This window comes from Lagopus muta, chromosome 10, assembly GCF_023343835.1.
Source record: "Lagopus muta isolate bLagMut1 chromosome 10, bLagMut1 primary, whole genome shotgun sequence".
NCBI lineage: Eukaryota > Metazoa > Chordata > Aves > Galliformes > Phasianidae > Lagopus > Lagopus muta.
In genome coordinates this window covers 17,975,777-18,000,334 of record NC_064442.1, presented here as the reverse complement: position 1 = coordinate 18,000,334, position 24,558 = coordinate 17,975,777, and the positions used below count along the sequence as shown (strand labels likewise).

At 57.0% G+C, this 24,558-nt stretch overlaps 4 protein-coding genes across 5 annotated transcripts; 2 read left to right on the top strand and 2 right to left on the bottom strand.

The window, feature by feature from the left end:
• Positions 1-100: 100 nt before the first annotated feature.
• On the bottom strand, positions 101-3,000 carry MPI (mannose phosphate isomerase). Its single transcript, XM_048956443.1, has 8 exons — positions 2,869-3,000; positions 2,660-2,787; positions 2,371-2,571; positions 2,153-2,294; positions 1,889-2,071; positions 1,609-1,782; positions 1,330-1,538; positions 101-782 (listed from the first exon to the last, which is right to left on the bottom strand). Exons 1-8 carry the CDS (start codon positions 2,882-2,884, stop codon positions 564-566), a joined length of 1,272 nt encoding a protein of 423 aa, XP_048812400.1. The 5' UTR covers positions 2,885-3,000; the 3' UTR covers positions 101-563.
• Positions 3,001-3,047: 47 nt separating this feature from the next.
• Positions 3,048-11,706, top strand: SCAMP2 (secretory carrier membrane protein 2). Its single transcript, XM_048956444.1, has 9 exons — positions 3,048-3,157; positions 5,884-5,964; positions 6,573-6,662; positions 7,365-7,482; positions 8,065-8,193; positions 8,714-8,873; positions 9,361-9,462; positions 10,695-10,812; positions 11,201-11,706. The coding sequence occupies exons 1-9, from the start codon at positions 3,101-3,103 to the stop codon at positions 11,345-11,347; spliced, it is 1,002 nt and encodes a 333-aa protein (XP_048812401.1). The 5' UTR covers positions 3,048-3,100; the 3' UTR covers positions 11,348-11,706.
• A 600-nt stretch (positions 11,707-12,306) lies between these two features.
• On the top strand, positions 12,307-16,868 carry ULK3 (unc-51 like kinase 3). 2 transcript variants are annotated; one of them, XM_048956601.1, is made up of 16 exons: positions 12,307-12,444; positions 12,570-12,710; positions 13,244-13,364; positions 13,452-13,556; positions 13,625-13,768; positions 14,153-14,235; positions 14,306-14,461; positions 14,534-14,639; positions 14,783-14,823; positions 14,900-15,002; positions 15,096-15,160; positions 15,246-15,324; positions 15,399-15,439; positions 15,520-15,567; positions 15,653-15,707; positions 15,804-16,865. In XM_048956601.1, the coding sequence occupies exons 1-16, from the start codon at positions 12,343-12,345 to the stop codon at positions 15,818-15,820; spliced, it is 1,407 nt and encodes a 468-aa protein (XP_048812558.1). In that variant the 5' UTR covers positions 12,307-12,342; the 3' UTR covers positions 15,821-16,865. The 2 variants fall into 2 exon arrangements, with proteins under 2 accessions (XP_048812558.1, XP_048812559.1); XM_048956602.1 differs by lacking the exon at positions 12,307-12,444 and adding an exon at positions 12,510-12,517 and having other exon boundaries at positions 12,626-12,710; positions 15,804-16,868.
• A 133-nt stretch (positions 16,869-17,001) lies between these two features.
• CPLX3 (complexin 3) lies at positions 17,002-20,728 on the bottom strand. Its single transcript, XM_048956603.1, has 4 exons — positions 20,603-20,728; positions 19,743-20,492; positions 19,331-19,418; positions 17,002-18,133 (listed from the first exon to the last, which is right to left on the bottom strand). Exons 2-4 carry the CDS (start codon positions 19,901-19,903, stop codon positions 17,909-17,911), a joined length of 474 nt encoding a protein of 157 aa, XP_048812560.1. The 5' UTR covers positions 19,904-20,492; positions 20,603-20,728; the 3' UTR covers positions 17,002-17,908.
• Between the last annotated feature and the right edge of the window lie 3,830 nt (positions 20,729-24,558).

Genomic DNA, 24,558 nt, shown 5'->3' with positions numbered 1-24,558 from the left:
CCATCACCTCCCTCATCACCACATCCCCCCTGGAGCCCCCATTTGGGGCTGGGGGAGCCAGCAGTGGATGTGCTGCCTCCTCCAGCTCCACACAAAAGGCTGAGGACAAAGTCACCACTTTATTCAGAGCACCGGTCACCTGAGGCCCTCCAGACCCCACTGCCACATGAAGCCACTCCATGAGCAGGTGGACAAGGGGACATCCAGCACCCAGCTGATCCCAAATCTCCTTCCTCCCGGTGGAAGCCTCAGCATCACATTTGCAGGTGTAAGCAGCGGTTCCTAGAAGAACCCAACAAAGCCACAACACCAAACGAAACATAAGTAATTGTCAGATGGTGTTAGCAGCACTGGTAAGGACTGGCCCTGGGGGCTGTGACACTATGGGGACACAAGTGTCTCAGCCCCAGAGAGCTGGTTCAGAAAGCAGAGGAGTGTGAGTTGCTTCTAGAAACTGGATGCAGGTTGCTTTGAGGTTCACTTCTGGGGTGACTTCTGAGCTACTGGCCAAGCCTACTTTGGTTTCTATCTACCCTGGTGTGCGGGGATGCTGGGGATCCTGCTCAGAGCAGGCAGCAGGCTCGGAAAAGCAGCATCCCCTCAGATGAGGACAGGTGCATGGAGATGCTCTCATTGGCAGAGATGAAGATCACGGAGCCCCGGCGCAGGGTCATTTCAGATGCAGCAGCTGTAGAGGTGCCCATGGCCGTACCCTGGATCACCAGCAGGATACTGGCAGAGTCCAGTGCAGAGATGAGGTAGAGCTTGATCGAGGAGGGAATCTGCAACAGAACGATGCGGATCTCCTGCAGCTTTCCTTCTCTCTGGGACTAAAGGCACTCATTCCCCTTCCCCACTCTTTCTGCAGACCCAAGACTCCTTCCTCGCTGTCCCTACACCCAAAGCTGCTCAAGAAGCTGAGCAAACCTCAGGAAGAATATGGGATGGAGAGGGGCTGGTCGCCATCCTCCAGCAAACCCACACTGAGAAACCCCAAGTTTAGGCAACATCAGGGCGTCCAGAGAAATTGGGGACAGGATCCCTGGAGGTGCTCAGAGCCATTCTGGGTGAGGCACTGGGAACCTGGGCTAGTGAAGGGGCAGAGGATTGGCTTGAGATGGTCTTTAAGGTCCTTCTAAGCCAACCCAACCCATCCTACATCCTGCAAAGAGCACGGTCAGGAAGTGGGAAAGCTGATGTTCCCAACAGCCAAAACTCATTCAGGAAGAAAACCTAGCACTGGGGCACCATGAGATCAGCTGAGCAGCTTTGGGGTTTCCCTGCCCTGCGGGAGCAGCTCTGAGGACCCTAAAAACACACCCAGCTCACCTCTATCCTCATCAGCGTGAAGTCAGGCACGGGTGGATCATAGATGAAGACGCATGGGTCCAGAGGGCTCTGCACAGCTGGGAAGATCTTGGAGCTGCTGGGTGCTGGCGTGTAGTTGAGCATCTCACAGAGCGTGAGCACATCAATGAATTTGGGGGTGAGGCCAGCACGCACCGTGTTGTCTGAGCACGCCATGCACTCCACACAGTCTGTGGGGAAGGGATGTCACTGCACACTGGTGCGATGGACCCTGTGCCGTGTGCCCATCCCTGAGCTCACCTCCCTGCAGGTAGGCGTGGGGCTCGTTGGCCGCCAGGAACATGGCCTCGCCGGGCTCCAGCCTCACCACGTTGAGGAAGTAGATGGAGAAGCAGCCGATATCCCCAGGGAACTGAGCGTGCAGGCGCAGCAGCAGGTCCCCATTGCTTGGGGACGTGTCCTGCCCTTTGGCCGCTGCAAGAGGAGCACAGCTGGGGTTAGTGGGAGCCCACCCAAATGGAGCTTGGATCCTCCCCACAGATCGGGGTTCCACCATCCTGCAGGTGAGAATTTTGCCCACCTTGTTGGGAAATCCTCTCCACCAGCAGGCTGAGCTGCTGGCTGAAGGTCTCCTTCTCGCTCTTCATCAGGCAGGTGAAGCAGACACGCAGGGCGGCTGAGACGCCGCGGGGATCATGGCTGGCACTGCGCTCCAACTGCTCAGCTGCCACCTCACCCACCAGCGCCCGCAGCTCGGGGACGGCTGTGATGGGGGCCAATCAGGCACTGCGAGGCCACCGGGATGGGCACCCTGCATCCCTCCTCTCCACCCAGCAGGGCTTACCCCGCAGGAAGGCAGCGATCTCCTCCACGGGCCGGAAGCCACACAGCCCCTCAAAGGGAGTGAGCGCGATGGCCATCTCGGGTTTGTGGTTGGTATCGGGGTAGTGCTGGGGGAACTGGGCGTGCAGCTTGGCTGCCAGCTCCTAGGGGTGACACAGGGATGTCCCCACGGCCGGGTGGTGGCGACGTCACCGTGGATACAAGTTGGGGAGTGCTTACCTTGTTGGGGTGAGCCTGGATGGAGAGGGCGGTGCGGACGGACAGCACCTTGAAAAGGAAGGGCAGGCAGCCGCCAAAGGCATCGCACACCTTGGGGCCCAGGCAGGCAGGGTGCTTGGCCAGCCAGGAGCCCAACGTCTGCGGAACGTCACGGCCATCCAACACCTCGGCATCACCGCTGGGATGGGCGCCCATCCATAGCTGGGGGATAGCGTTACGGCCCGGTCAGCCGCGGAGGAACGGCGGGACACGGGGATGGCGGGACAGGGGGACGGCGGGACGGCCTCACCTCGGCGTATGGCCGCTCGGGCTCGATGCTTGCCGCCGGGTCCCCGCTGGCCACCAGCTGTGCCACGGCGCTACGCAGCCCGCACTGCCCCCAGGCGTAGTTCCTCACCGGGCAACGCAACGGGAAGACTGTGGGACGAGGGGGACGGCTGTCACCGCCGCTGCCGCCACGCGTATCCGCCCCCCCAGGACGCACCGCCCGGCGCTCACCTCGCGGCTCCGCCATGTGCGCTGCCGACGCGTCCTCCCGGAGCGCCGCCCGCTGGGCCGCTCACAGCACGCCCCGCCCCCTCCCGTGGCGTCGTGACGTCACACACAGTCGACGCACGCTAAGGTCACGTGGCGCTCGGCGCAGGCGCGCTGGCGTTCCCGGAAGCGGTGGAGAAACAGCGGAGGGCGGCAGCGCGGAGCGGAGCGGGGACGCTCGGCCGGCACCGTCTACATGTCGAGTTTCGACACCAACCCGTTCGCCGATCCGGTGGACGTGAACCCTTTCCAGGTGCGCTCCGGTCCCGCTCTCCTTTTCCCTCTCTTCTCTTCCTCCCCGCTCCGCTCCCCTCCCCTCCCCTCGCGGCCGGCGAGACGTGGCGCTGAGTGAAACCGCGCCGTCCAATGGCGGCGCTGCTCCCCCCGGCCGCAGCCAATCGGAGCGGGGGGGCGGGACCGGGGGGGGTGCGCATCGCGGCAGTGTCCGGCGCCCCCCGGGGCCGCGCTCGTGGGGTCCGGCGCTATTTGGGACCGGGGGCCTGCCTCGCTCCGGGCCTCGGCCTTTCCGGGGGCTGTGAGGGCTGAGAACTTGTTGTTGTTACTGGCGGGGGGGCCACGGCCTTTCCCTGGGGTCACTACGGCCCAGCGGGAGCCTCTGCTGCGGCCGTTTGGGGTTTGTCCGACTCTCAGCACAGAGCTCGAGCAGCGCTTGGGCACCTTTCGGACACAGGGTTAGGTTTGAGTGGGTCTGTGTGGAACCAGGAATGGGCGCAGTGGGCTCTTCTTTGGGCAACTGTTGTGTTATTTCAGCAACCCTGTGGTGTTCTTGGTGAGCTCTCTCACCTTGTGCTCAGTCTTTGCATTCCCTTGTTCGGTGAGAATGGAAGGAAGCAGAGGAGCATCCTTCCTAGCACCGGTGGTTGTCTTGAAGTACTACAGCATGCACCTTGCTACAGCAGTTCTGTGTCAAGACAGAATTTTAGGAATCAGGCTGGGCCTGAGCACCTCACTGAGCTGTGGGTGTCCCTGGTTGTTGTGGGGGAGTTGCACCAGATGGCCTTTAAGGGTCCCTTCCAGCTCAAAACAATTCTATGATTCTTCTAAGCTTTCCTATTAACACAATTCATTTCAAATGGAGAATTATTCCACGCTTGGGAACCTGAAATGATGACAATCGGCACCATGTGTCTATACAGATAGTGGGGGCTGTGGTGAGAGGGGCAGCGGGGGATCTGCTGGCACTGTAGGTCGCTCCTATAACTGACAGCTTGTCCCTGAGGCAGGCTCAGCCCAGCTGGGTGAGTGCCTTCAGGTTACAGGCTTCCCCTAGGCTCTGGAACAGGAAACAGCTTGAGGAGATTTGCAGGAGTCCAACAAGCAATTACTCATCAGGAAGGAAAAGAGCGTGACGTCCAGAGCTGAGAAGAGCATGGCTGCTTCCCTAAAGGAGGACAGCCAGGTGCCTTGCTGCATGGGTAGCAGCCTGCAAAGCATCTCAGTGATCAAATGGAGCCATGTTTTCTGTGTTTTGCAGCACGAAGGATCAACCTTGAGTTCATTTCCAGAAGACCAGCTATGTGTGAGTTTGCAGCTGGTGGAAATGACCTGTGATATGTCCGTGGTTTGTAGAAGCTGCACCGCTCAGGGCACACTGACGTGTGTCCAAACACTGCAAGGGCTCTGCTTTTTGTGTGTCATTTAGGCACACTTGTGTAGTGGCAGGCAGTTAAGCTAATTAAGTACTTAATTTAAAGCCGTGCTGGAAGATGAGATCATTTAATATCAAGCTGTGGCTAAGTGGAGTGGTGGGAGCATTCTTCCTGTTGGTGTTACTGGGAACAGTGCTGTTCTCCTGGCCTTTCTGATAGCAGTGCCACTCTAGAAGCAAGGGATGGAAAGAAAAAACATGTGCCTTGTTGTCCCAGCACATCTCCTCATTCCCTGTTGCTTTTCCTTTAATGATTCTCTTCCAATGGTGTGCAGCTTTTCCTTATTCCTGCGCTTTTATGAAGGTTTCTTTTTCTCCTGCAGCCTGCTGGATGTCAGCTGGGCTCAGCCCTTGCCTGCCCTCAACTGAAGCTACAGTGTGGGCACAGAGAAGTTATGGTGTGCCTAAGCAGTGTGTCCAGCAGCGAGGGGAGGTGCAGCGTTACTCATTAACCAGCCTCTGCACCTCTCACATGGTAGGAGGCAACACTTAAAGCCCAGGGGACCTCTGTGCTGAAAAGAACCTAAGGGCTTTTCCACAACACGTGGGCTCAGTTGGCCTCTGCACGCTGGAATTGTTCACTCGTGCTCAGTCTCAGCCTCGAATGCTTCTTGCCCTGTTAACCACGGAATTGCCTGAGCTCAAGATGTGAGCTGTTGGAGGAAGGAGGAATAAAAAATGGCTTCTTTTAGTTTTCTTTGGCTACACCCATATTGACAGGCTGTTCAAGCAGGCAGCTGGATTCCTGAGCTCACAAAGGGCCTCACTTCCGTAATTATCGGTGATTGGAGTTGCTGCTGAGGTCAAAATCTGTCTATTAAAAATAATCTGTTTGCGGAAATCAATGTACATAAAACGCTGTGTGCTTTGCAGATGAGGAGAGGGAGGTGCTTTCAAGTAGGAGCTGCTCTGAGTACAAATAAAAATGTTGTAGTTCTTCAGATTTGCTTCCTGCCTACATAGGAGCATATATCTGTGTGTGCCCCAAGGGACAGCACTGTCACAGAACCGTGTGAGCTGCCTCCAGCTGGGAGAGCTGGAGGACCAGAAATGTTCTGGGCTGGTGTCCTCGGCTCACCCAGCTGCTGAGTCAGGCAGGCTGCCTGCAGGGATGCTGTCTTCTGGGTTCAGTACTCATCCCAGCAAGCCAGTGTCTGTCCTCACTCCTCTAAAGGCATCGCAGGCCACGCACATCACCCAGCAGTCCTGTTCCCAGCGAGCAGAGGGCTGGGAGGTGGGCAGAGTGGGTGGTGTTTGAGTTCGTGGAGCCTTGTGCCTGATGCTCATTTGGCTTTGCTTTCTTCCTTCAGGATCCCTCGGTGACACAGCTCACAAATGCCAGCCAGAGCGGCTTGGATGAATTCAACCCCTTTTCTGAGAGCTCCCAGCTGGTACGTGTGTGTTTGCACTGGGTGTCTTGGCCTTGGTTTCAGCAGTCTAAAGGGTCCCTTGATGGGTGCAGCTTAAATGAAGGGGGGGAAAAAAAAACCAAGAGGCATTCACAGCTGATTTCCCCATGGATGTTGTGTGCGTGGCAGGCTGCAAGCCAGAGAGCACTGAAACTCCTTGCTGGAGCTCTGTGTTCCTCTGGAACTGTTTCTCCCAGTAAAGCTGTGTGAAGAGGAAGATGTGTTGTGGCATCATCAATATTTATTTGGGCTCTGCATTGGGAGCTGAGCTGCCACACTTGCTAACACCAATGGATCACTGCAAGAGCTTCAGTCTTGTTTTCTGGTCGCCGAGATGGGGAAAAGGAGAGCGGGAAACAGGGATAAAAATAATACTTGTGATTTAAAGCTGCTCAGAACCCCACCTGCTTTCTCTTTTGCCCGATGCCCGTAATCCTTGGGCCCCACATCCCCGGGGTGTCGAGGAAGGAACACATTTTTTGAGAGCATAGAATTGCCTCCCGTTTGTCGTAGCAGTGCTCAAGTCTGAGCTGTGCTTTGCTTAAGGAAGCAGTGTGTGACACTGTTCCCTTCTTGCTCTTTGCTTTCAGACAAATGCAGCGCGGACGGCGCCGGCCACACAGCCCTCTGGCCACTCACAGCCTGCTGTTCTGCAGACATCAGTGGAGCCCACCCCACAGGTAGGGGAGAAGGAGCTCCTCTGTGAGTTGGAGATGTGGGGGTAGCTCTGCTGGGGCAGAATAATGCCACTGGATGTTGTTGAGCTGTGCACAGTGAGGTCAGAGGGTCTCCTGGGGAGCCACCCCATCTTTGAGGGATGGAAGAGATAAGAGTGGGTCTGAAGCTTGCAAAAGTTGTATCTGGGAAAGTCCCTGTTAAACCAAAAAAACAGCTTGTAATGAAAGGAGATCAAGGCAAGGCTTTGATGGGAGCCCATAGGCAGGGGGATCTGCTGCCTTACAGGCACTGAGAAGAGGGTGAGGAAGTATGTGTGCCTTGCAGGTGAGGTATTGGATGGCACTCAGAGCAACAAAGCTAGCTGGAAAGTAGAAGCAGCTGCAAGGAAAGCATAGCTTTGCTGAAAGGAGATGGAATGGAGCCTCTTGAGGATTCCTCCTACCCTATTTTCCAGTAGGTTAGGAGGGGAACTGAGGGGAACCCCTGGACTGAGTCCTGCATCGGTTTTAATCTAGTCCTCCAGCATTTAAGGCAGGAAGCCAGCCTCGGGATGTTCCACAGGCACTCAGTTTTCAAACTGTCCTCCTTTGCTATTGAATTTGTGTTTCTCTTCCAGTTTGGCATCTGATGTGCTGGCAGTTGGCATTGCCACTGTCTTGGGTGGGGAAGGGCTGAAGGACTTACTTTCATTCCACCTTCTTTAGGCTGTGGCTGCAGCAGCACAGGCCGGGCTGCTTCAGCAGCAGGCAGAACTAGAGAGGAAGGCAGCTGAGCTGGAGAAGAAGGAAAGGGAATTGCAGAACAATGCAGCCAGCATTAATCGTGAGTAGTGCTTCCTGCCTTGCCTGCAGCCACGTGGTGCCTGGGGATGCCCGTGCTGCTTGGTTTATCAGCTTGGTTGCTGGTAGAAGTGGCTTTGGCCTGTCCAAAGGCATGCCTCTCTTTGTCTCTAGCTTTTCATGGCTGTGGCAGCCCTCTGGGGCTGCACCTGTCCCTCTGTGGCTTGTAGTGTAACTGTCTACTGAAGGGCTGGGCAGGAAATGAGCTCTGAGATGAGAGCTACTGGAGTCCAGCTCTGTCTTTTTATCAGTCTCAATGGTTTCTTAATCAGAGCCAAACAGTATTTTCCCCTAACCCTGAATGATGGAGCCTGGACTCGTAGTCCCAAATGCTCATGATGGTTTTTTGGCCTTCACACAGAAACTCTGCCTCCCACAGAGGAAAGCTTTCAACTCTAGGTTGCTCTATCTTGCAGGTTAATGCACCCCTGCTCAAACTCACTGAGAGCCTCCCCCAGGCTGTTGATGTCAGTAAATATGAGTGCAGCTTACAAATAAGGCGTGCCAATGGCTCTTCTGACCAGAGAAGAGCAAGCAAAGAACTGTTCTTTTGTCCCTTCCACAGCAAGGCAGAACAACTGGCCACCCCTGCCCAGGAAGTGTCCAATCAAGCCGTGCTTTTATCAGGATTTCTCTGCAGACATCCCAGCTGACTACCAGCGGATATGCAAGATGCTTTATTACCTGTGGATGTGTGAGTAACGACTGGACTGCCATAAAAATTCTTCCTATGGAGATTCTGAATCAAGTGCTGAACTTTGCTCTGCGCTGAATGCTGCAGGTGTTGTCTGTACAGGGAAATAATGCCTCTCTTCCTTGTCTGTTGAAGACATGTCAAGGTCAGCAGGTTGGGTTTTTGCTTTGGGAATAGCTCATTTGTCACAGAATTTTGGTGGTTGTGTACCAGAGACTTTACAGTGTGAGGCTCAGGAAGGTGGTGGGTGGGTGGTGCACTTTTGGGATCGGGTGCAAAACTCTCTCAGCTGAGTTTGTGATCAGCTGTGATGCTCTGCAAACATTTCAGAATGGTTTGCAAGCAGCAGGGTCAGATGAGGTGCTGAGGTTGAGCCCCTTTTCCCTTCCAATGGAAGAAAGGAAATGAAATGGCCAAAAGGAACTTTTGCAGAGCTTCATGTGTCCAGCAAGAGATGCTTGAGGAGATTTGAGTTTGCTGGGAATTGACTGATGCTTCTTCTCTCTTCCATCCTGAGCAGTGCATTCGGTTACTCTGCTCCTAAATCTGCTGGCTTGCTTGGCGTGGTTCACGGTTCACTCAGAAAAAGGAGTAGACTTTGGTCTCTCGATCCTGTGGTTTGTTTTATTCACCCCTTGTGCCTTTCTCTGCTGGTACCGACCGATCTACAAGGCTTTCAGGCAAGTACTGTTTTCCACTGTGATGGGGAATAGAGCTTGTAGAGGGAGGAGCTTTGGTTTGATCTGTTCAATATGATATTGCCTGCAGGATTTTTCCAGCTCTTTGCGTTCTTGAACAGATCAAACCCACTTGTGCCTAAATACAATAGGAATATCTGATGGAACTTGATTATAGTGATCCTTTTTTATTGTGAAGTGCAGGCCTAGCTAACACAGGGTCCTAATTTCCTTAAGAAAACTGTTTGGTGCAGTCATTTGTTGAGCATGCTATGCCTGTTAAGGAAGCTGTCTTCACCCCATCTCCCTGGGCAGCGTTGCAGTATGCAGTGGATGCATTTGAAGTCTTGTCACTGCACAAGTTCCTTCTGAAACCACCTTCCTTTAGCAGGAAGTTCATCACTGAAAATGTTCCTTCTTCTCAGAGGAGGGAATCTGTCCAGGAATTACATATCTTTGAGTTTCACTCCTGCTGCTGTCTCTCCTGCAGGTCTGACAGCTCCTTCAGCTTCTTCGTCTTCTTTTTCATCTTCTTCTGCCAAATAGCAATCTACGTCATCCAGGCTGTTGGCATCCCTGGCTGGGGAGACAGGTAAGCTCAGCTGAGCATGCTGTGCAGCCCTGCCCTGGTGTCAGGAGCTGTGGGGCCCGGTGCTGCTCTCTTGCTGACAGCTGTCTGTTCCTTCTCCCGTGTCTCTCGCCTGGCACACAGTGTTGGCAGGTCTCAGCTGGTGTGTCTGTCTCCTCTGCTCATCCTCTTTTAGTCCCAGTGAAGGCACACACGCTTCTGCTGCTGCCACAGTGTGGAATCTCCCAGTCCTACTCTGCAATTCTTTTCCTAAGCGTTTCCCATCCCTTTGATTACACTGATTGTGTCTCTGAACAGAGCCTTCCCCGTTGTAGGGAAGGCTTCCTCCCTTCTCTGGGGACTGTAGCACAGGGGTGAGGAATCTCACCCTTTCTTGTTGTTAGTCCAAGCCCCCACATTATCCCTCCCCACAACAAAAGCACTGCATTTCTTTTCACCTCGCTGCAGATCAGATTCTCGAGTTCCTGCGGTGCTTGTGAGGAACAGAGAAAAGGTTAACAGTGGTTTTCCCCCAAGGGAGAGCCTTCAGGAGATGAGTGCAGTGAAAGTGCTCTCTATTTTTGCCCGCTGCCTGCAGAGCAGCTCACGGGCAGAGCTGTCCTCATGCTCCCCCCACCCCTTAGTCATGGGGAGCTGGGAGGGGGCACTCCATTTTTAGGCCAGCGTTGGAGAGCATGCGTTGAACTTTCAGCTCTGTCTCCTCGAGCCAGACAGCAGATTTATTTTTAGCTGCAGTGCACCGTGTTGCACTTCTGCTTTTCATGCACAAGGAGTTGCACAGCACATGAGTGAACCAAACCATCCTGTTGGGTCTCCAGCCTCCTGGCGGCCCATGGCTTGCTCAGCTGGAGAGCTGCTTTCCTGTAGCACTGCAAGAGGATGTTTCGAGGGAGGCAGCTTGGTGTTTTGACCCGCAGCCAAGCGCTGAGATCTCCCAGAGTCGTCTTAGGAGCTGCCAGTTGTCACAGGAGAGCTTTTTTTTGCAGCCTTTCACTTCATTCCCTCCTCTTTCTCCCCTTCCCGTCACTTGGAGAGCTGTCACCACGACACGTAGCTCTGGGCTCCAGATCTGCCATCCAGTTCTCAGCCACACCGGCCTCTCCTGATGTCACCTAGCTACGTTTTGAGGTGTTTGGGCTGTCGTGATTTCTGACAGCACCTGCTTGCTGCCTGAAAGCGGGGTGTGCTGGGGACAGAGCCGTAACACAGCGTCCTGACCCCACTCTCTCTTCCAGTGGCTGGATTGCAGCGCTGTCAGAGCTGCGTGGGAACATGGCTGTGGCCATCATCATGATGGTGGTGGCAGGGTTCTTCACGCTCTGTGCGGTTCTCTCGCTCTTCCTCCTCAAGCAGGTGAGTGGTTTGGAGCTGCAGAATCCCTGGGGCTGGGATATATGCTCGTGGGGTGGCCACCTCTCATCTTTTGGGCTGGGGATCAGCGTTTTCCTGAAGTCAGAGCACCCCCAGAATGGTGCAGGTGGTGCTTTCTGTGTCAGCGCTGGACTGCTTGGACTCAGGGGTGAGCAAGCAGCCACTCTGGGAGCAGGATGGACAGGAGGAGCAGATGCTGCAGCAAGGCATGACATTAACAATGCAGAGGAGGTGGCCAGCAAGCTCCCAAGCTTCGCCCTGTTCAGACACACACCTCAAGCTCATGCACCAGAACTGTGAGCGACAGAACGCTCCATGTGCATTCCTTACACCTGCAGGCTGATGTTTTCTCTCTTGCTCTGTTTCCCAGGTGCATTCCCTGTACCGGCGCACGGGAGCCAGCTTCCAAAGGGCTCAGGAAGAGTTTTCCCAAGGCATCCTCACCAACAGGAGCTTCCAGAACGTGGCGGCCGGGGCGGCCTCCTCAGCTGCACACAGTGCTTTCCGGGGCAATTAGCCCTCCCCAAGGGCCGCCTCTGCCTCGCTTCCCCTTCCATTGTCACCCCAACCTTCATTTTCTAACGATGCACTTTTCGTGGGTACCATTGTTAGCTCTGTGATGCCGACTCCAATGAGAAGAGATCTGCATTTTAGCTTCAGCTGGCCTCCGTTTGTGACAGTTAGTTTCCCTGCTTTGCTCAAGGACGTGGGGAGAGGGGGAGATGTTCTCCGAAGCAAATATCCATCTCTGTCCGGGCCACACAGAGCGTTTGTCTCTCCCTCCTCTCACCCAGTCTTGTAGCAGGGAGGTGAGAAGCAGGAATTTCGATTTTACTTTCTTTTCTATCGGCCTGTGCTATGAACAACTTGATTTCATCTGCTGTTTGTTTTTTTTTCTGGGGGGGGGGTGGAGGGAGGGAGGGAGGGGATGGATTTTGTAACTTGCATGTAGTTTATTGTTAATTTTACGAGCGGAAAACTGTACCTCTGGTTTACTACACTTAACACGATGCTGCATTTTGACCTCTTTACGTGCTCCACAGCCTGAGTGATGTGGCAGGAGGGAAAACCCGGGAGCAGGTGGGGGTTTAGAGGAGGGGGAATTATTATGCTCATCATTCCCACCTTGCAGATTTGCCTCTGTGCCCCAGTGATTGCGGTATCCCATGGTGCTGAGGGCTTCCTATGGGGTTGGGGGATTCCATAGGGCTGGAACTTGCCTGCAGGACAATGGGAGAGAAGGGATCGGTGCGAGCTGGGAGGTGGACAGGTGGGGTTTTGTTTTACTCGTGTGTGCGTGCTGGAGGTGAGGAGGAGGGTGGGTTCCCACCGCACGGAGCAGAACGAAGGGCAGCGAAGCGACGCCGGTAGAAGGAAATACAAGCTCCTTTATCGCCACCACCCTGCCCCTTATCCCAATTACCCAGCTGAGAAGCACCGTGGGCAGCGAAACCCGCCCCTTCCTGCCGGGGCGGAGCTGCGGACGGAGCCGGAACCGGGCGGCGGGGCGGCATGGCCGGGGGGGGATGCGCCCCACCGCGCCTGGACGGCTTCGTGCTCACCGAACGCCTCGGCACCGGCACCTACGCCACGGTGTATAAAGCGTACAGCAAGGTGCGGGAGCACGGAGCTTCGCACCCTGCGGGCTCTCCCTCCTTGAGGTCTTGGGGAGGGCGGAATCTCGGAGGTTTGTGGGGTGTGGGGTCGCTCCACGGTGGTCTCCGCTCGTCCCCCGGCAGAGGGACACGCGCGAGGTGGTGGCTGTCAAATGTGTGAGCAAGAGGAGCCTCAACAGGGCCTCGGTGGAGAACCTGCTCACTGAGATCGAGATCCTTAAGACCATCCGGCACCCACACATCGTGGAGCTCAAGGACTTCCAGGTGGGGCTGTGAGCATCCCTTGGACCTGGGGGATCCCATGGGATTCGGGGCATCCCGTGGGGCTGGGGGATCCTATAGGGTTGGAGCTTTCCATAGGGCTAGGGTGCCCTATGAGGCTGGGAGCATCCCATAGGGTTGGAGTTTACCGTGGGGCTGGGGCATCCTGTGGGGCTGGGGGATCCCATGGGGTTAAAGGCATTGCATAGGGCTGGAGCTTCCTATGGCATTGGAGGCACCCCATGGGACTGGAGAATCCCATAGGACTGGGGTACCCTGTGAGGTTGGGGTATCCCATGATGCTGGGGGCTTCCTGTGGGGTTGGGGAATTACATAGGGCTGGAATTTCCTGTGGGGCTGGAGGCATCCCATAGGGCTGGAGCTTCCCGTGGGGCTGGAGGCATCCCATAGGGCTGGAGCTTCCCATGGGGCTGGAGGCATCTCGTAGGATTGGAGCTTCCTGTGGGTCTGAGGGTCCCATGTGGCCCTTTGGGGTCTGGGGCGATGCAGTGAGGCCAGCTGGGGTCACCTTGCAGTGGGACAGTGACCACATCTACCTGATCATGGAGTTCTGTGCCGGTGGGGACCTCTCCCGCTTCATCCGTATGCGGAGGATCTTGCCTGAGAAGGTGGCACGTATCTTCCTGCAGCAGCTCGGTGAGAACCACGTGGGTTTGAGGGATGAGGACCATTGGGACTCTTGGTGTGGGTGCCAGCATCCCACCTCCCTGCTTATCTTTCTAGCCTGCGCCCTGAAGTTCCTCCACGATCACAATATCTCTCACCTGGACCTCAAGCCTCAGAACATCCTGCTCAGCACCCCGGAGAACCCTCAGCTGAAGCTGGCAGGTCAGGTCCCCGGCCCTAGGATGCTGTGGGGCGGTGGTAGGTTGTTCCTGACTGTGCTTTCCCCATAGATTTCGGCTTCGCGCAGTACATGTCACCATGGGATGAGAAGCACGTGCTGCGAGGCTCCCCGCTCTACATGGCCCCCGAGATGGTGTGCCGCCAGCAGTACGACGCCAGGGTGGACCTGTGGTCAGTGGGAGTAATCCTTTACGGTGGGTCCTTCTTCTGTGCACCCATCTCTCTGCACCCTAAAATCCCCTAGCACCCCCTTGTTCCAAAAGGTGGGGACCAACCCCATTGTGTTTAGGAGACCTCGTGCACCTGGACAGACCTTATTGTGGAGGGTCTGTCCTGGTGTGAGTGCAGTCCAGCCCTATGGGTGCTGGGTGTTAACCTCTCCCATAGTGATGTTGGCCATGGCGGTGTCCACTGTGTTCATGATGCCTACCCTGGTCACGTCCACTATGTTGATATCTGTTTGTCCACCGTAGGGCAGAGGGAAAAGCCATGGGAGCCTTGGCTTGATGTCAGTGGGACCAAGAAGACTACAAGGTGCTCCCCCAAGTGACCCCCCCTCACTGCTCTCCTCTTTGCAGAGGCACTTTTTGGGCGACCCCCCTTTGCCTCCCTCTCGTTTGCCGAGCTGGAGGAGAAGATCCGCAGTGACCGCGCCATCGAGGTAACGTTGAGATGGCATGGGGTCGGGCCTTTGGGTTGTGCCACCCGGTGCCACCGCTGTCCCTGCCCAGCTGCCCAGCCGGCCCCTGCTGTCCCCGGAGTGCCGAGATCTCCTGCAGCGCCTCTTGGAGAGGGACCCCTCAAAACGCATCTCCTTCGAGGAGTTCTTCGCCCATCCCTTTGTGGACATGGAGCACGTGCCTGGCCCCGAGAGCTTCTGCAAGGCGGTGAGTGGTGGGGTGGATGGCGATGGGATGTGGTGGGACCAAACCCTGGTCCTGAGCCCTCATTACCTCCAGACCAACCTGGTGGTGGAGGCAGTGAAGAAGGATCAGGAGGGGGACGCGTCTGCTGCGCTCAGTCTCTACTGCAAAGCTCTGGAGTACTTTGTGCCCGCTCTGCACTGTGAGTCCCCGCGTTCCTGAGTGGTTGTGGGGAGGGACAGAAAGGGGCAGAGGATGGAGCTCATCTGGTCAGGTATGGGATTGTGGCACCCCAGGATGTGCTGCCGCCCCCACCCCTGATGTTGGACCCCCTTTTGTCCCCAGATGAAAGCGACACTCGTCGCAAAGAAGCCATCCGGGCAAAGGTGAGTGTGGGGTGGGAGGGACCATCCATTGGGGTGTCCCCAGGGCACAGTGCTTCACCCAGCCCCACTGCCACAGGTGGGGCAGTACATCTCCAGAGCGGAGGAGCTGAAGGCGCTGGTCGCTTCCAAAAGCAAGAACCTCCTGCAGCAGGGAAACCCAGCCAGGGAGATCCTCAAAGGTGTTCTATGGGGCCGAGCCAGCGTGCGTGGTGAGGATCTGCCTGTGGGGTGGCCCAGCAGGCTGAAGGTGTTTCCTATCTGTCTCCTTGCAGAGATGGCCAAGGACAAGCCACGGCTCTGCGCTGCACTGGAGATGGCCTCGGTGGCCGTGGCGAGGGTGAGTGCTGGATTTTGGGGTCCAGATGCTCATGGGGATGGAGCCCACCCTGGTCTCTCCTGGTGATAGCCAGGGTCTCTTGCAGGAGGAGGAAGGCAAGGATGACGATGATACCCTGGAACTCTACCAGCAGAGCCTGGGCGAGCTGCTGCTGCTCCTGGCTGGTGAGTTAGGAAGGAGGGGGGAGGTCAAGGGGATGAGTCCTATGCCCTGCTGACCCCACACCCGCACCCTGCAGCAGAGCCAGCGGGGAGGAGACGGGAGCTGCTGCATGCGGAGGTGAGCCCCAGCACCCGCCCCGACCCCACCAACCCCACAGAGACACTGCACTGATGGAGCTCCCTGTGTCTGTCCGTCAGATCCAGACCTTGATGTCCCGGGCAGAGTACCTGAAGGATCAGATCAAGGTAGGGCTGGAGGAAACATTGGTGTTTGGGGGCTGATGGTGGTGGCCTTGCAGTACTGATGGTGGCTGTTTCTCTGCCCGTGCAGATGCGGGAGGCGCAGTCCATGGGCAAAGAGGCTCTGGCAGACTCCGTCCGGAGCTGTGAGTCCCCACATCCTTTTCTCTACGAGCTCTGTGCCTGCAGAGCCCTCCCAGCCAGCTGACCTGACCGTCCCCTCTGTCCTTTCCCCCCCACAGCCTGCACCTTGCAGTGATGCTCAACGGGATGCTGCTGGCGCCGCGGCGCTGCAGATGGCCGAGGAGACGGCTGGGCTGAGCGTGACTGCAATTTTCCCGTCAGGAGGAGTCCCTGCCTGGAACGTCTGCTGCAGCAGCAGCCTGCGTGCCCGCGGCGGGCAGGTTATTCCACTCCAATTCCCTCCGCTGGCTGGGCAGCGCGGCGGCGGCTGCTGCTGCTTCGTGCAGGCACGCGGCTCTTGCGTGCACAGCCTGCAGCTCACCCCGACCCATGAGGAAAGGCAGGGGGGTTGGAGGGGGGGGGGGAAAAGAAGCAGGGCACCGATGGTTGGTGGTTTGTGGCACGGGGTTTTGCTTTTCTGGCAGAGGGGCAGCGCTTTGGCACGTTGGAAGCCGTTTGTTCTGTGTGCCTGATGTTAAAGCCGTTTGCGCGGGGAGCGGAGGGGCCTCGGCGGTGGCGTGAGGTCTGGCCAGTTCTCAGCCCATCAGTGGAAATCAGGTGTAGGGAAAAGTCCCTGCAGGCCCCAGGGAAGGGTCTGGCTCTGCGTGTGCTGCAGCGCTCTGGGCTGGCAGGCTGTGCTCTGTGATGGCTACCATGCACCACAAACCTCATCCCTGGGGGCTGGCCCCAGCAGGGCCCCTCACCGACGCTGCGGAGCAGGGGGCTGTTCTCCAAATCTGCTGTATTTCAGGAGGTGTGATTTATCATCTGGAATAAATACTATTTTGGGGTTTCTCCATCTGTCTTTAGGGAGACCGAGGGGGCGGGTGCCACCCCATCCAGATGTGTGTGGTGGCAGCGGTGTCACCCAAAGCCACCACGCAGAGCGGGGCCCCAGGCTGTGACCTCCTCTTGCAGAGACCTTTTTATGGGATTTTTTTGGCCGCATTATTCTGAGCAGAGATTAAATATCCCGAGGCTTTAAAGAGCTTTCAAGCCTCCCGCCCTTGCAGCCAGTGATCACATATGCCTTCACGCTCTGCCTGAGATGCGCCCCAATGTGGAGCTGTGTCCCCAGGCTTGGTGTCGGGATGGTTTAGGGTCACATTGTACCAGCTGTCCTTGACATTGAGGCTTGCAGCCATGGAGGTGATGCTGTGCTCCCCTGTAGTGCTATGGGTTGAAAGGGACGGGGGGAGGTGGGTCAGTGGGATTTTTATTCTTTCCCCCCTCCCAGGTTTTAAGATGCTCCCCGTAAAGCCTCTTAGACGCAGGGAAAGAGAGACATGGGGTGCTGCTGCATGATCCCCTTAATCCGATTGTCCTTCCAGCAGCGTCCTGCAGGGAGGTTTAATTAACTGCAAAAATAACAGCCAAAAAGGGAAAACAAAAAACCCCAAGCGTGCAGTGAGATCCCCCATCCCCGGGTAGCACTCATTTGTTTCTCTGCTTTAACCATTATCCATCTGGGGCTCTTGCATGGGGGCAGTGCACCGGCCATCACACCAGCAGCACAGTGGCTCCACGCATCTTCCCAAAGAAAGGGCTTCCCATCCGATGCACGGAATCATTGAAGTTGGAAAGGAACCTTAAAGGTCATCCAGTCCAATTCTCTGCAGTTGGGGAGGAATGCTGGTTTATTTTTTTTTTCCCTGGGCGTGCTGAGCACAAAGCCCACATGGGTGTCAGCAAAGGTGCTCTGAACGTGATGCTTCCACCACCCAGCACTGAAACGCCGCCGCCTGTAATGCTGGAGGGAGCACTGCGGGAGGAAGGAATGCATAGACATCTCCTGGTATTTATTCCAGCGGCGATAACGGTGCCGTGGCACGGGGACAGCATAGGAGGTGTAACACTCGACTGAGCACAGCACACGACCACATCACGACAGAGAAGGAAGCGTTTTCCCTTACGGGGTCACCTTCTGCCCCTTCTCCCGCACGGAGCCGATCCCAGCCCGGGAGATAGGGACTCCAAGCCATCCCTTTGCTCTAACCTCAGACCGGACCGCAACCCAACAACAAAACCACGCACGGGGATACCGGCACGGACGGAGCGGGGACATCTGGGTCAGGGCTTAACACGGCTCAGAAGGAGGACCCGGCTCACACGGACATCGGTGGGTCCCCACCACTGCAAGGCTGAGGGCGTCGCGGCGGTCGGGTCACATCACGGCGCATTTCTCGGCTGATTGCTTCAGGTCCTCTAGCGTGGCCGAGGCTTTGTCCTTCAAGGAGTCAAGGTCCAGGTTCTGGATGTTGCTGAGCTGACCGATGACGGAGTTCTTCTCTTCCTCCTCCTCGTTGTCCTGCTCGATCATCTTGGCCAGCTCCTTGGGCAGCTCCACGTCGCCTCCCACCAGCTGGATCTGGTTGTCGTCCGTTTCGTTCTGAAAGTCAAAGCGAGGGGTGGTGGGACATGAGGGCAGCGAGACCGCATCCAAAATCGACGTCATTGTGCCTACGTGGGCTTTGGCAGCCGACCCAAGGTCTTGAGGGCCGGTCCCTGGCATCCCCAGGTGGGATGATGCCCATGAGCTCCATCCCTCAATGACCGGAGGCAATGTGGCCAAGCAGAGCTCGGCACGCACTGGGCAGCAAAGCAAGAGCCGATGTGCAAAGCAGATTGAGCCAGCGTGGCTCTAAATTGCCTTCCAGCTCCCATCCACGGTTTGGGCACCCAATTAAGCTACACGTATGTCTAATGACTGTGCCCACCGGCGAGCGTATTGGGGTCAGCTCTGTGCTGAAGAGCTTGCAAGAGGCAGACCAACTGCCAAGCAGGATCAGGAATGAGCAGAAGAAACTTGTCTAAAGATTGGAAGGGACATCTCAAGCACGAGGAAGCAGCAAAAGGATCGGGGGCCCGTAGCTCAGCAAGTCCCCATTTCCCCCGGAGGAAATCTCCATCTTTTTTCTCTGCCTTTCTTCTTTTTTTGGCAGCAGAGCACAGATCCTCCAGCTGTTGTTTGCTGGCAGTTATGTGGGTGCAAGGAGCAGCGGGGCGTTCATCCAGGCTGGACCAAGAATCTCCAGCAATAAGAACAATATCACTTGGCTGAGCTGACCTTTCCAAACTAAAATTAGCCCGGCTCCAATTCACAGCATTCACCACCGAGAGCTGCAGAAAGGCTCTCACTGAATGCCGGGGGTGTTTTGGGGAGGGGGGGGACGCTGGTGGCAGCTCCAAGAGCTGAATTGTCGCTGATTGAATTGTTCCCAGTGGGGCGGAAGTTCCAAAATTGGGATCCATCTAGGAAGCGTTTGCCAAATTATCTGTGGAGCTGGCTAATCCAGGGGGGAAGGAGCCACGCTCTGCTCACAGCTTACAGGGATGGCAGCCTGGAGTGGAGGGGGGCTGGCCCTCAAGGAGATGGGGTTGGGGTCAAAAGAGGGGAGCTGGGGGACGAGCGTGCGCTTTGGGGTCCTCTTCTTTGGGATGGTGGAGCTGGTGGTGCTCAGAGGTGGCTGGAAGGTCTGATGGAATGGTGCTTTTTAGGGGAACAGAGTTATGCTTTGGGATTCGGGGCTCACAACCCCCCTGGGAGGTGGTTCCCATCTCTCCTCCTGTTTTCCCTGTGCCATACCTTGGGGAGCCGATACTTGTCTCGGAAGTGGGATCTGACCGTGGCCCTCTCTGCCTTGCGCTGGGCAAACTGGGCGTCTCGCTCCATCCTGTGAACCACACAGGGCAGTTATGAGTGCCCCCACCACCTCATCATCCCCCTCCCCCACAAACGAGGTGTTCCCCATCTCCACAAAGTCCCGATTTCCCCCCCCCCTCCTGTTGTTGTTGTATTTATTTATTTATTTTTAACCCCACTGCACAGCCAGAAAGGAGAAAAAAATCCCCGAGGAAGCGGATTAAGGGATTAAGGGGGGGGAGAGGTTCATTAAACAGCGTCCTGGCCCTGCCACCCCCGCCATTGTTTTCCCCTATGCACGGAGAGCTCCAGGACCTCGTCCCAACCTGTCCGTCCCCTCTCCCCCAGCACTCACTTCTCCTCCACCAGCTGCCGCTGATACTCCTCATACTCCTCCCGGGTCATGCCTTGAGCCTCTGCTGGGGACTTCTCACCCTCGCTCTTCTCTTCGCCTCCCAAGCCACCCGTCAGGTTCTTCAGCTGCCCCCCAACCATGCTCTTCACCATGAACGCCATGGCTGCAGGGTGCGAGGTGCTGGGAAATGTGGGTACCGGGGGGAGATGGTATGTTCAGAGAATGGAGGAAATGAAGGTGTTGGGGCGTATGGGGGGTAGGATGCCCGAGGAACTGGAGACAGGGGGGAGAGAAGATGCTCAGAGCACTGGAGTGATGTGGGTATCGAGGGTAGTGGAGAGATGGGATGCTCAGGGAACTGGAAGCTGTGGGTAATGGGGAGGTGGGATGCTCAGGGATCCAGGAGATGCAGATACCAGAGGTAGTGGGGAGATAGGATGCTCAGGGAACTGAGAGATGCGAGTATTGAGGCTAGCAGAGAGACGGGATGCTCAGGGAACTGGGAGATGTGAGTAACAGGAAGGTGGGATGCCCAGGGAACAAGGAGCTACGAGTAGGAGGGTTAGCAGGGAAATGGGATGCTGAGGGAACTGGGGAGATGCGGGTATCGAGGGGACCAGAGGAATGGGATGCTCAGGGAACCGGAGCTGTGGGTACCAGGGGCAGAGGGGAGATGGGATGGTCGGGGTACCGAGGAGACGCGGGTATTGGAGGCAGCGGGGAGATGGGATGCTCGGGGAAGCGGGGACCCTGGAGCGGAGAGAAAAGGAGCCGAGTTAGCGGGGAGCCGCGCGAGTTGTGCTGTCGGGAGACCGAGGGGAGTCCCGGTGCCGGGGTGCCCCGAATCTCTCCCTCCTTACCGGGCAGCCTGGGCTCAGCGCCGGCCGCTCTCCGCTCCGGGATGCCCGGCGTTCCGCCCGGGGGTCGCTGGGGGCGGCGGGCGCTGCAGCTCCGCGGCGCTGACAGCTCCGTGTGAACGCGGCGGGGCGGCACCGCCCGGCCCGGACCCCCCCGGACCCCCCCGGTAAGAGGCGGAGCCGCCCCGCCTCCCCCCCCCCCCCCCCGGTGTTGTTGGGGGGATGAGGGCTGAGGGAAGGGGTGAAACTTCACGGCGGGGTCGTGTGGAGCCGGAGGGGGATCGGGATGGCTGGGGTTGGTATCTTCCCTCCCCCCCCCGCCCCACTCCAACCCCCGGTGGACCAAACCCCCGGGAGACCTTTTTGCTCATCCTTGTTCTATTTCTTAATTTTCCTTCTTATTTTTCTTCTTTTTTTTCCCTCTTTTTCCTGAAGAAAAAGAACCGGATTTGGCACCCCTCGAGTTGTCGCTCGCTCCTAGCCTGCAAGAGCTGGCGCGGCCCGAAGCGCGCTGTTAATGATGTTAATTAATTCTAATGCAAGCTGCCACCTCTCCCTGCAAGCGCTGCCTTGGACAAGCGAACCTGGCATCCCTCGGCCGCAACCCCGGAGCTGAGGAAGGCGCAGGCACCGATTGCACGGCCCCGCACCCCCTTCCCATCCCGCTCCCACTGCCGCCTTCCCTTTGGCCGCAGCCCCGGGGGCAGCGCGCAATTAACGGCGTTTCCACGCGCCTCCCTTCCAGATGGCCAGCCTGGCTTTAGCGTGCGTTTCTCCTTCTTTTCTTCTCCTCCCGTGAAAACACACGGCGTAGCCCGGCTCCAATCCCGGCTTGCAGGAAAATCATTTCATTTTCAGAAATTTAAAGACAATCTCCGCAGATTAAAATGATGGAACAGCTGTGGAACGATGGAGCAAAGTGAACGGGGAGGGGGGGGGATTGAGGGGGGTATTTCCTCCCTCCCCCCTTTGCCCAAGGGAGCACCAGGTCTTAAAAGGCAAACAGCATCATCTCGGTGCGTTCCACTTGGCCGTCCCTCTGCTTTGAGCATAGGCCTTTGTGGCTGAACCCCCCCCCCCTCTTGTATCTCCAGGTCTGTGCTCACAGATTGCTTTTTGGGAAAGCAGGGCTCGGGATCCAGCCCTGTGGGTGTCACCTGCTTGGGTGAGCAGCACCTGGATGCAGGACTGGGAGCGTGCCTGCAGCCCGCCTTGGTTAACAGCAAGAGACTGGAAGTCAGGACCGATTTTTCCAGCTGGATTAGATGGGTCGGCTGCTGCGTAGCCTCCCTGTCTGAGGAACGTAGAGGAAACAGCTCTTGATGAGCTGAGCTGCTTGGACAAAGCAGTGAGGTGAAAACAAGCACGCGATTCCCGGCTGTCTGGAGGCTCCGCGGTGCTTTTTGGGAGGAGGTGATGGATGGAGGTCGGGGAGCCTGGCAGCTTGGACATGGATGTGCCCCTGTGACAAGAGCCATGAGATGGCCCTTTGCAGCCTCTGGCAGCCCGGGGTGTTGGTGGCATTTGTAGGGATGAAGTAAAAGGCCAAAGAAAGGGCATTGCCTTCTGCAAGGCACAGGGAAGCCTCACCTCCAGAGAGGGCAGGCAGCTCTGCTGTGTCTTTATGGAGGTGGCACTCAGAGGGACGCTGCAGGTCCTGGTTATAACTGTGCCCACTGTGGAGCTTCCAGGCATCTGCTTTTCCATTTGCTTTTCACCGCCGCTTCTCCCCGCAATGTATTCCAGTTGGAATGACTCATCCTTCCTCTCAGGACTCCAACCTGCAGTAATGAGATGTAAATCCTCGCATGACCTATTATATTAGCTTATGCTATATCACACATCTCCGTGGATTAGAAGGGAGGGAGACGAGACGTCCTCCCGAGGCAGCAGCCAGTGGGATCTAAGAGGATCGCTGCTCGGCGTTGGCACCTGGTTTGAATACCTCTGCCATGAGATCTGCTCACAGCAGACACACGTCAGCCCGGCTCTTCTTTCCAGGTAAGTGGAGAACTGACCACAGCTCCTCACCTGCAAGCTCTCCGGATGGGAGCAGGGTTTGCCAGGGTCGCGTGCAGTGGCCAGCTCTTGAAGCAATGTAGATTTCATGGAGCTTTCTCTCCCTTTCACCATGTTTCTCTCTGCTGTTACCTTGCTAGCTGTCCAGCCAGGTGCTCAGACACGAGGTGATGTTTCTACGACGTCGCTCTTCCAACTCCAAGGCCAAGTGCAACCCCACGCTGTACCCAAATCCTGCACCACCCCATTACCTGCTGCAGCCCTCCCAGGGATGAGCTGAATCCAGGTGGCACCTGGAGCTACAGCACCACCCAGATGACACCAGGTAAGCCTTGCAGTGGATGGCAAAGGGCTGAAAATGTTGAAGACCCAAGTGCAAGCATGGGATCAGCAAGGCTGGAAAAGGCCTTGGAGCTCATCAGGTGCAGCCATGAGTAGGTCCTGGAAGGATGTGTGTGTGCTGGAGACACACCAGGGGAGGAACGAGGCGGTGCTGCTAAATAAAGCAGGCAGGCTCTGCCGGGTGAAGTCACACTGACACTTCCCCGCCGGCTGTCACTTGGTGTGACGGGCACAGTCACAGCAGCACAGGGCTTTGGAGCTCAGCCATCAGGGCCGGGAACACTGAGGGACTGGTGAGGATAAGGCCAGGAGCATCAGCAGGGGCTGAGGGACACCCATAGGGGCAAGGATAGGGATTTCGGCAAGCTTTGCCAAGGAGGCTGTGATGCCCCATCCCTGCAGGCATTTGAGGCCAGGCTGGATGTGGCTCTGGGCAGCCTGGGCTGCTGGTTGGTGACCTGCACACAGCAGGGGGTTGGAACTGGATGAGCACTGTGCTCCTTTTCAACTCAGGCCACTCTGTGATTCTATGATTTGGGTGGGAAAGAACGAGGGACCCTTGGAGATCTCAGCACTGGGCTTTGGGCTTCGAGCTACTCTGGGTCCCGTGGCCATAGCCAACCCCCCCTCTAAGACCCACACCAGCCCCACTGTGCCCTCCACTGGTAAGTGAGATGGATAGGGAGGGTTGAGGTCATCCATCAGACAGCACCCTGTATATAACACCTGAATATCGTGACATCGGTGGCACTGAATGGCAAAGCAATGCACCTCCTGCTCTAGGTGTAGCCGTACAGGCGTGGGAATCACCACAGCTGGGGGTGAGGGAGGCGAGGGGGGGCCGCGGTGGCACCCGAGCAGTGACACAAATACACAGGGACAGACACACGGAGCCGTGTAAACAGGCACATGGGGAGACCATGTGCTGCTTGGCTGTCGGTGCGCGCCCCCAGCAAAGGCACACGGCATGGGGAGCGCGTGTGGGAGACATCCCAAAGGGGGTCTGACCAGGGTTCTCCTTTCCTGGAGAGCTCCAAGGGAGAGAGCATCAGCAGCTGGGAGGGATGGTGTGACCAAGGTGACCTTGGCTGCGGGTTGGTGACCCTGCAAGGCCAACCTCAGGGAAGGGAAAGCAAAGGGTGTGCGAGGCCAGAGGCGTCCCGTGCCTCCTGCAACCTCTGCAAACGTCAGCGCGGGTCCCAGGGGCTCACCCTGCCCTGCTGCCTGCAGCAGGCACCCCAGCCAGATGGGGGGATGCTGAGCCAAGCTGGGATCGCCGCCAGGAGGGCAACGGGGCAGGGATCAGCAGCTCGCAGCCCTGCTTCCCACTGAGATCTCCAATCCAAACCCCTGCACCCAAGCTGACGGATCCCACCCAGCCCCTTTGTGCGGACCGCTGTTGTGAAGGGAACCAAAGAGCCTTGAGCAGTAGGTGGAGGCAAAGAGCAGAGAGAGGGAGGACAGTGCTTGGAGGTGGGGGTCGTCCTGGTGCAGGGGCCGATTGGTGGCCCAAGGGGACAGGGATAGCACTCATATCTTTCTACCTCTGGTTTCAGCCCACCGCATGAGGCTGCTCAGCCTTTCTCTCCATTTCAAAA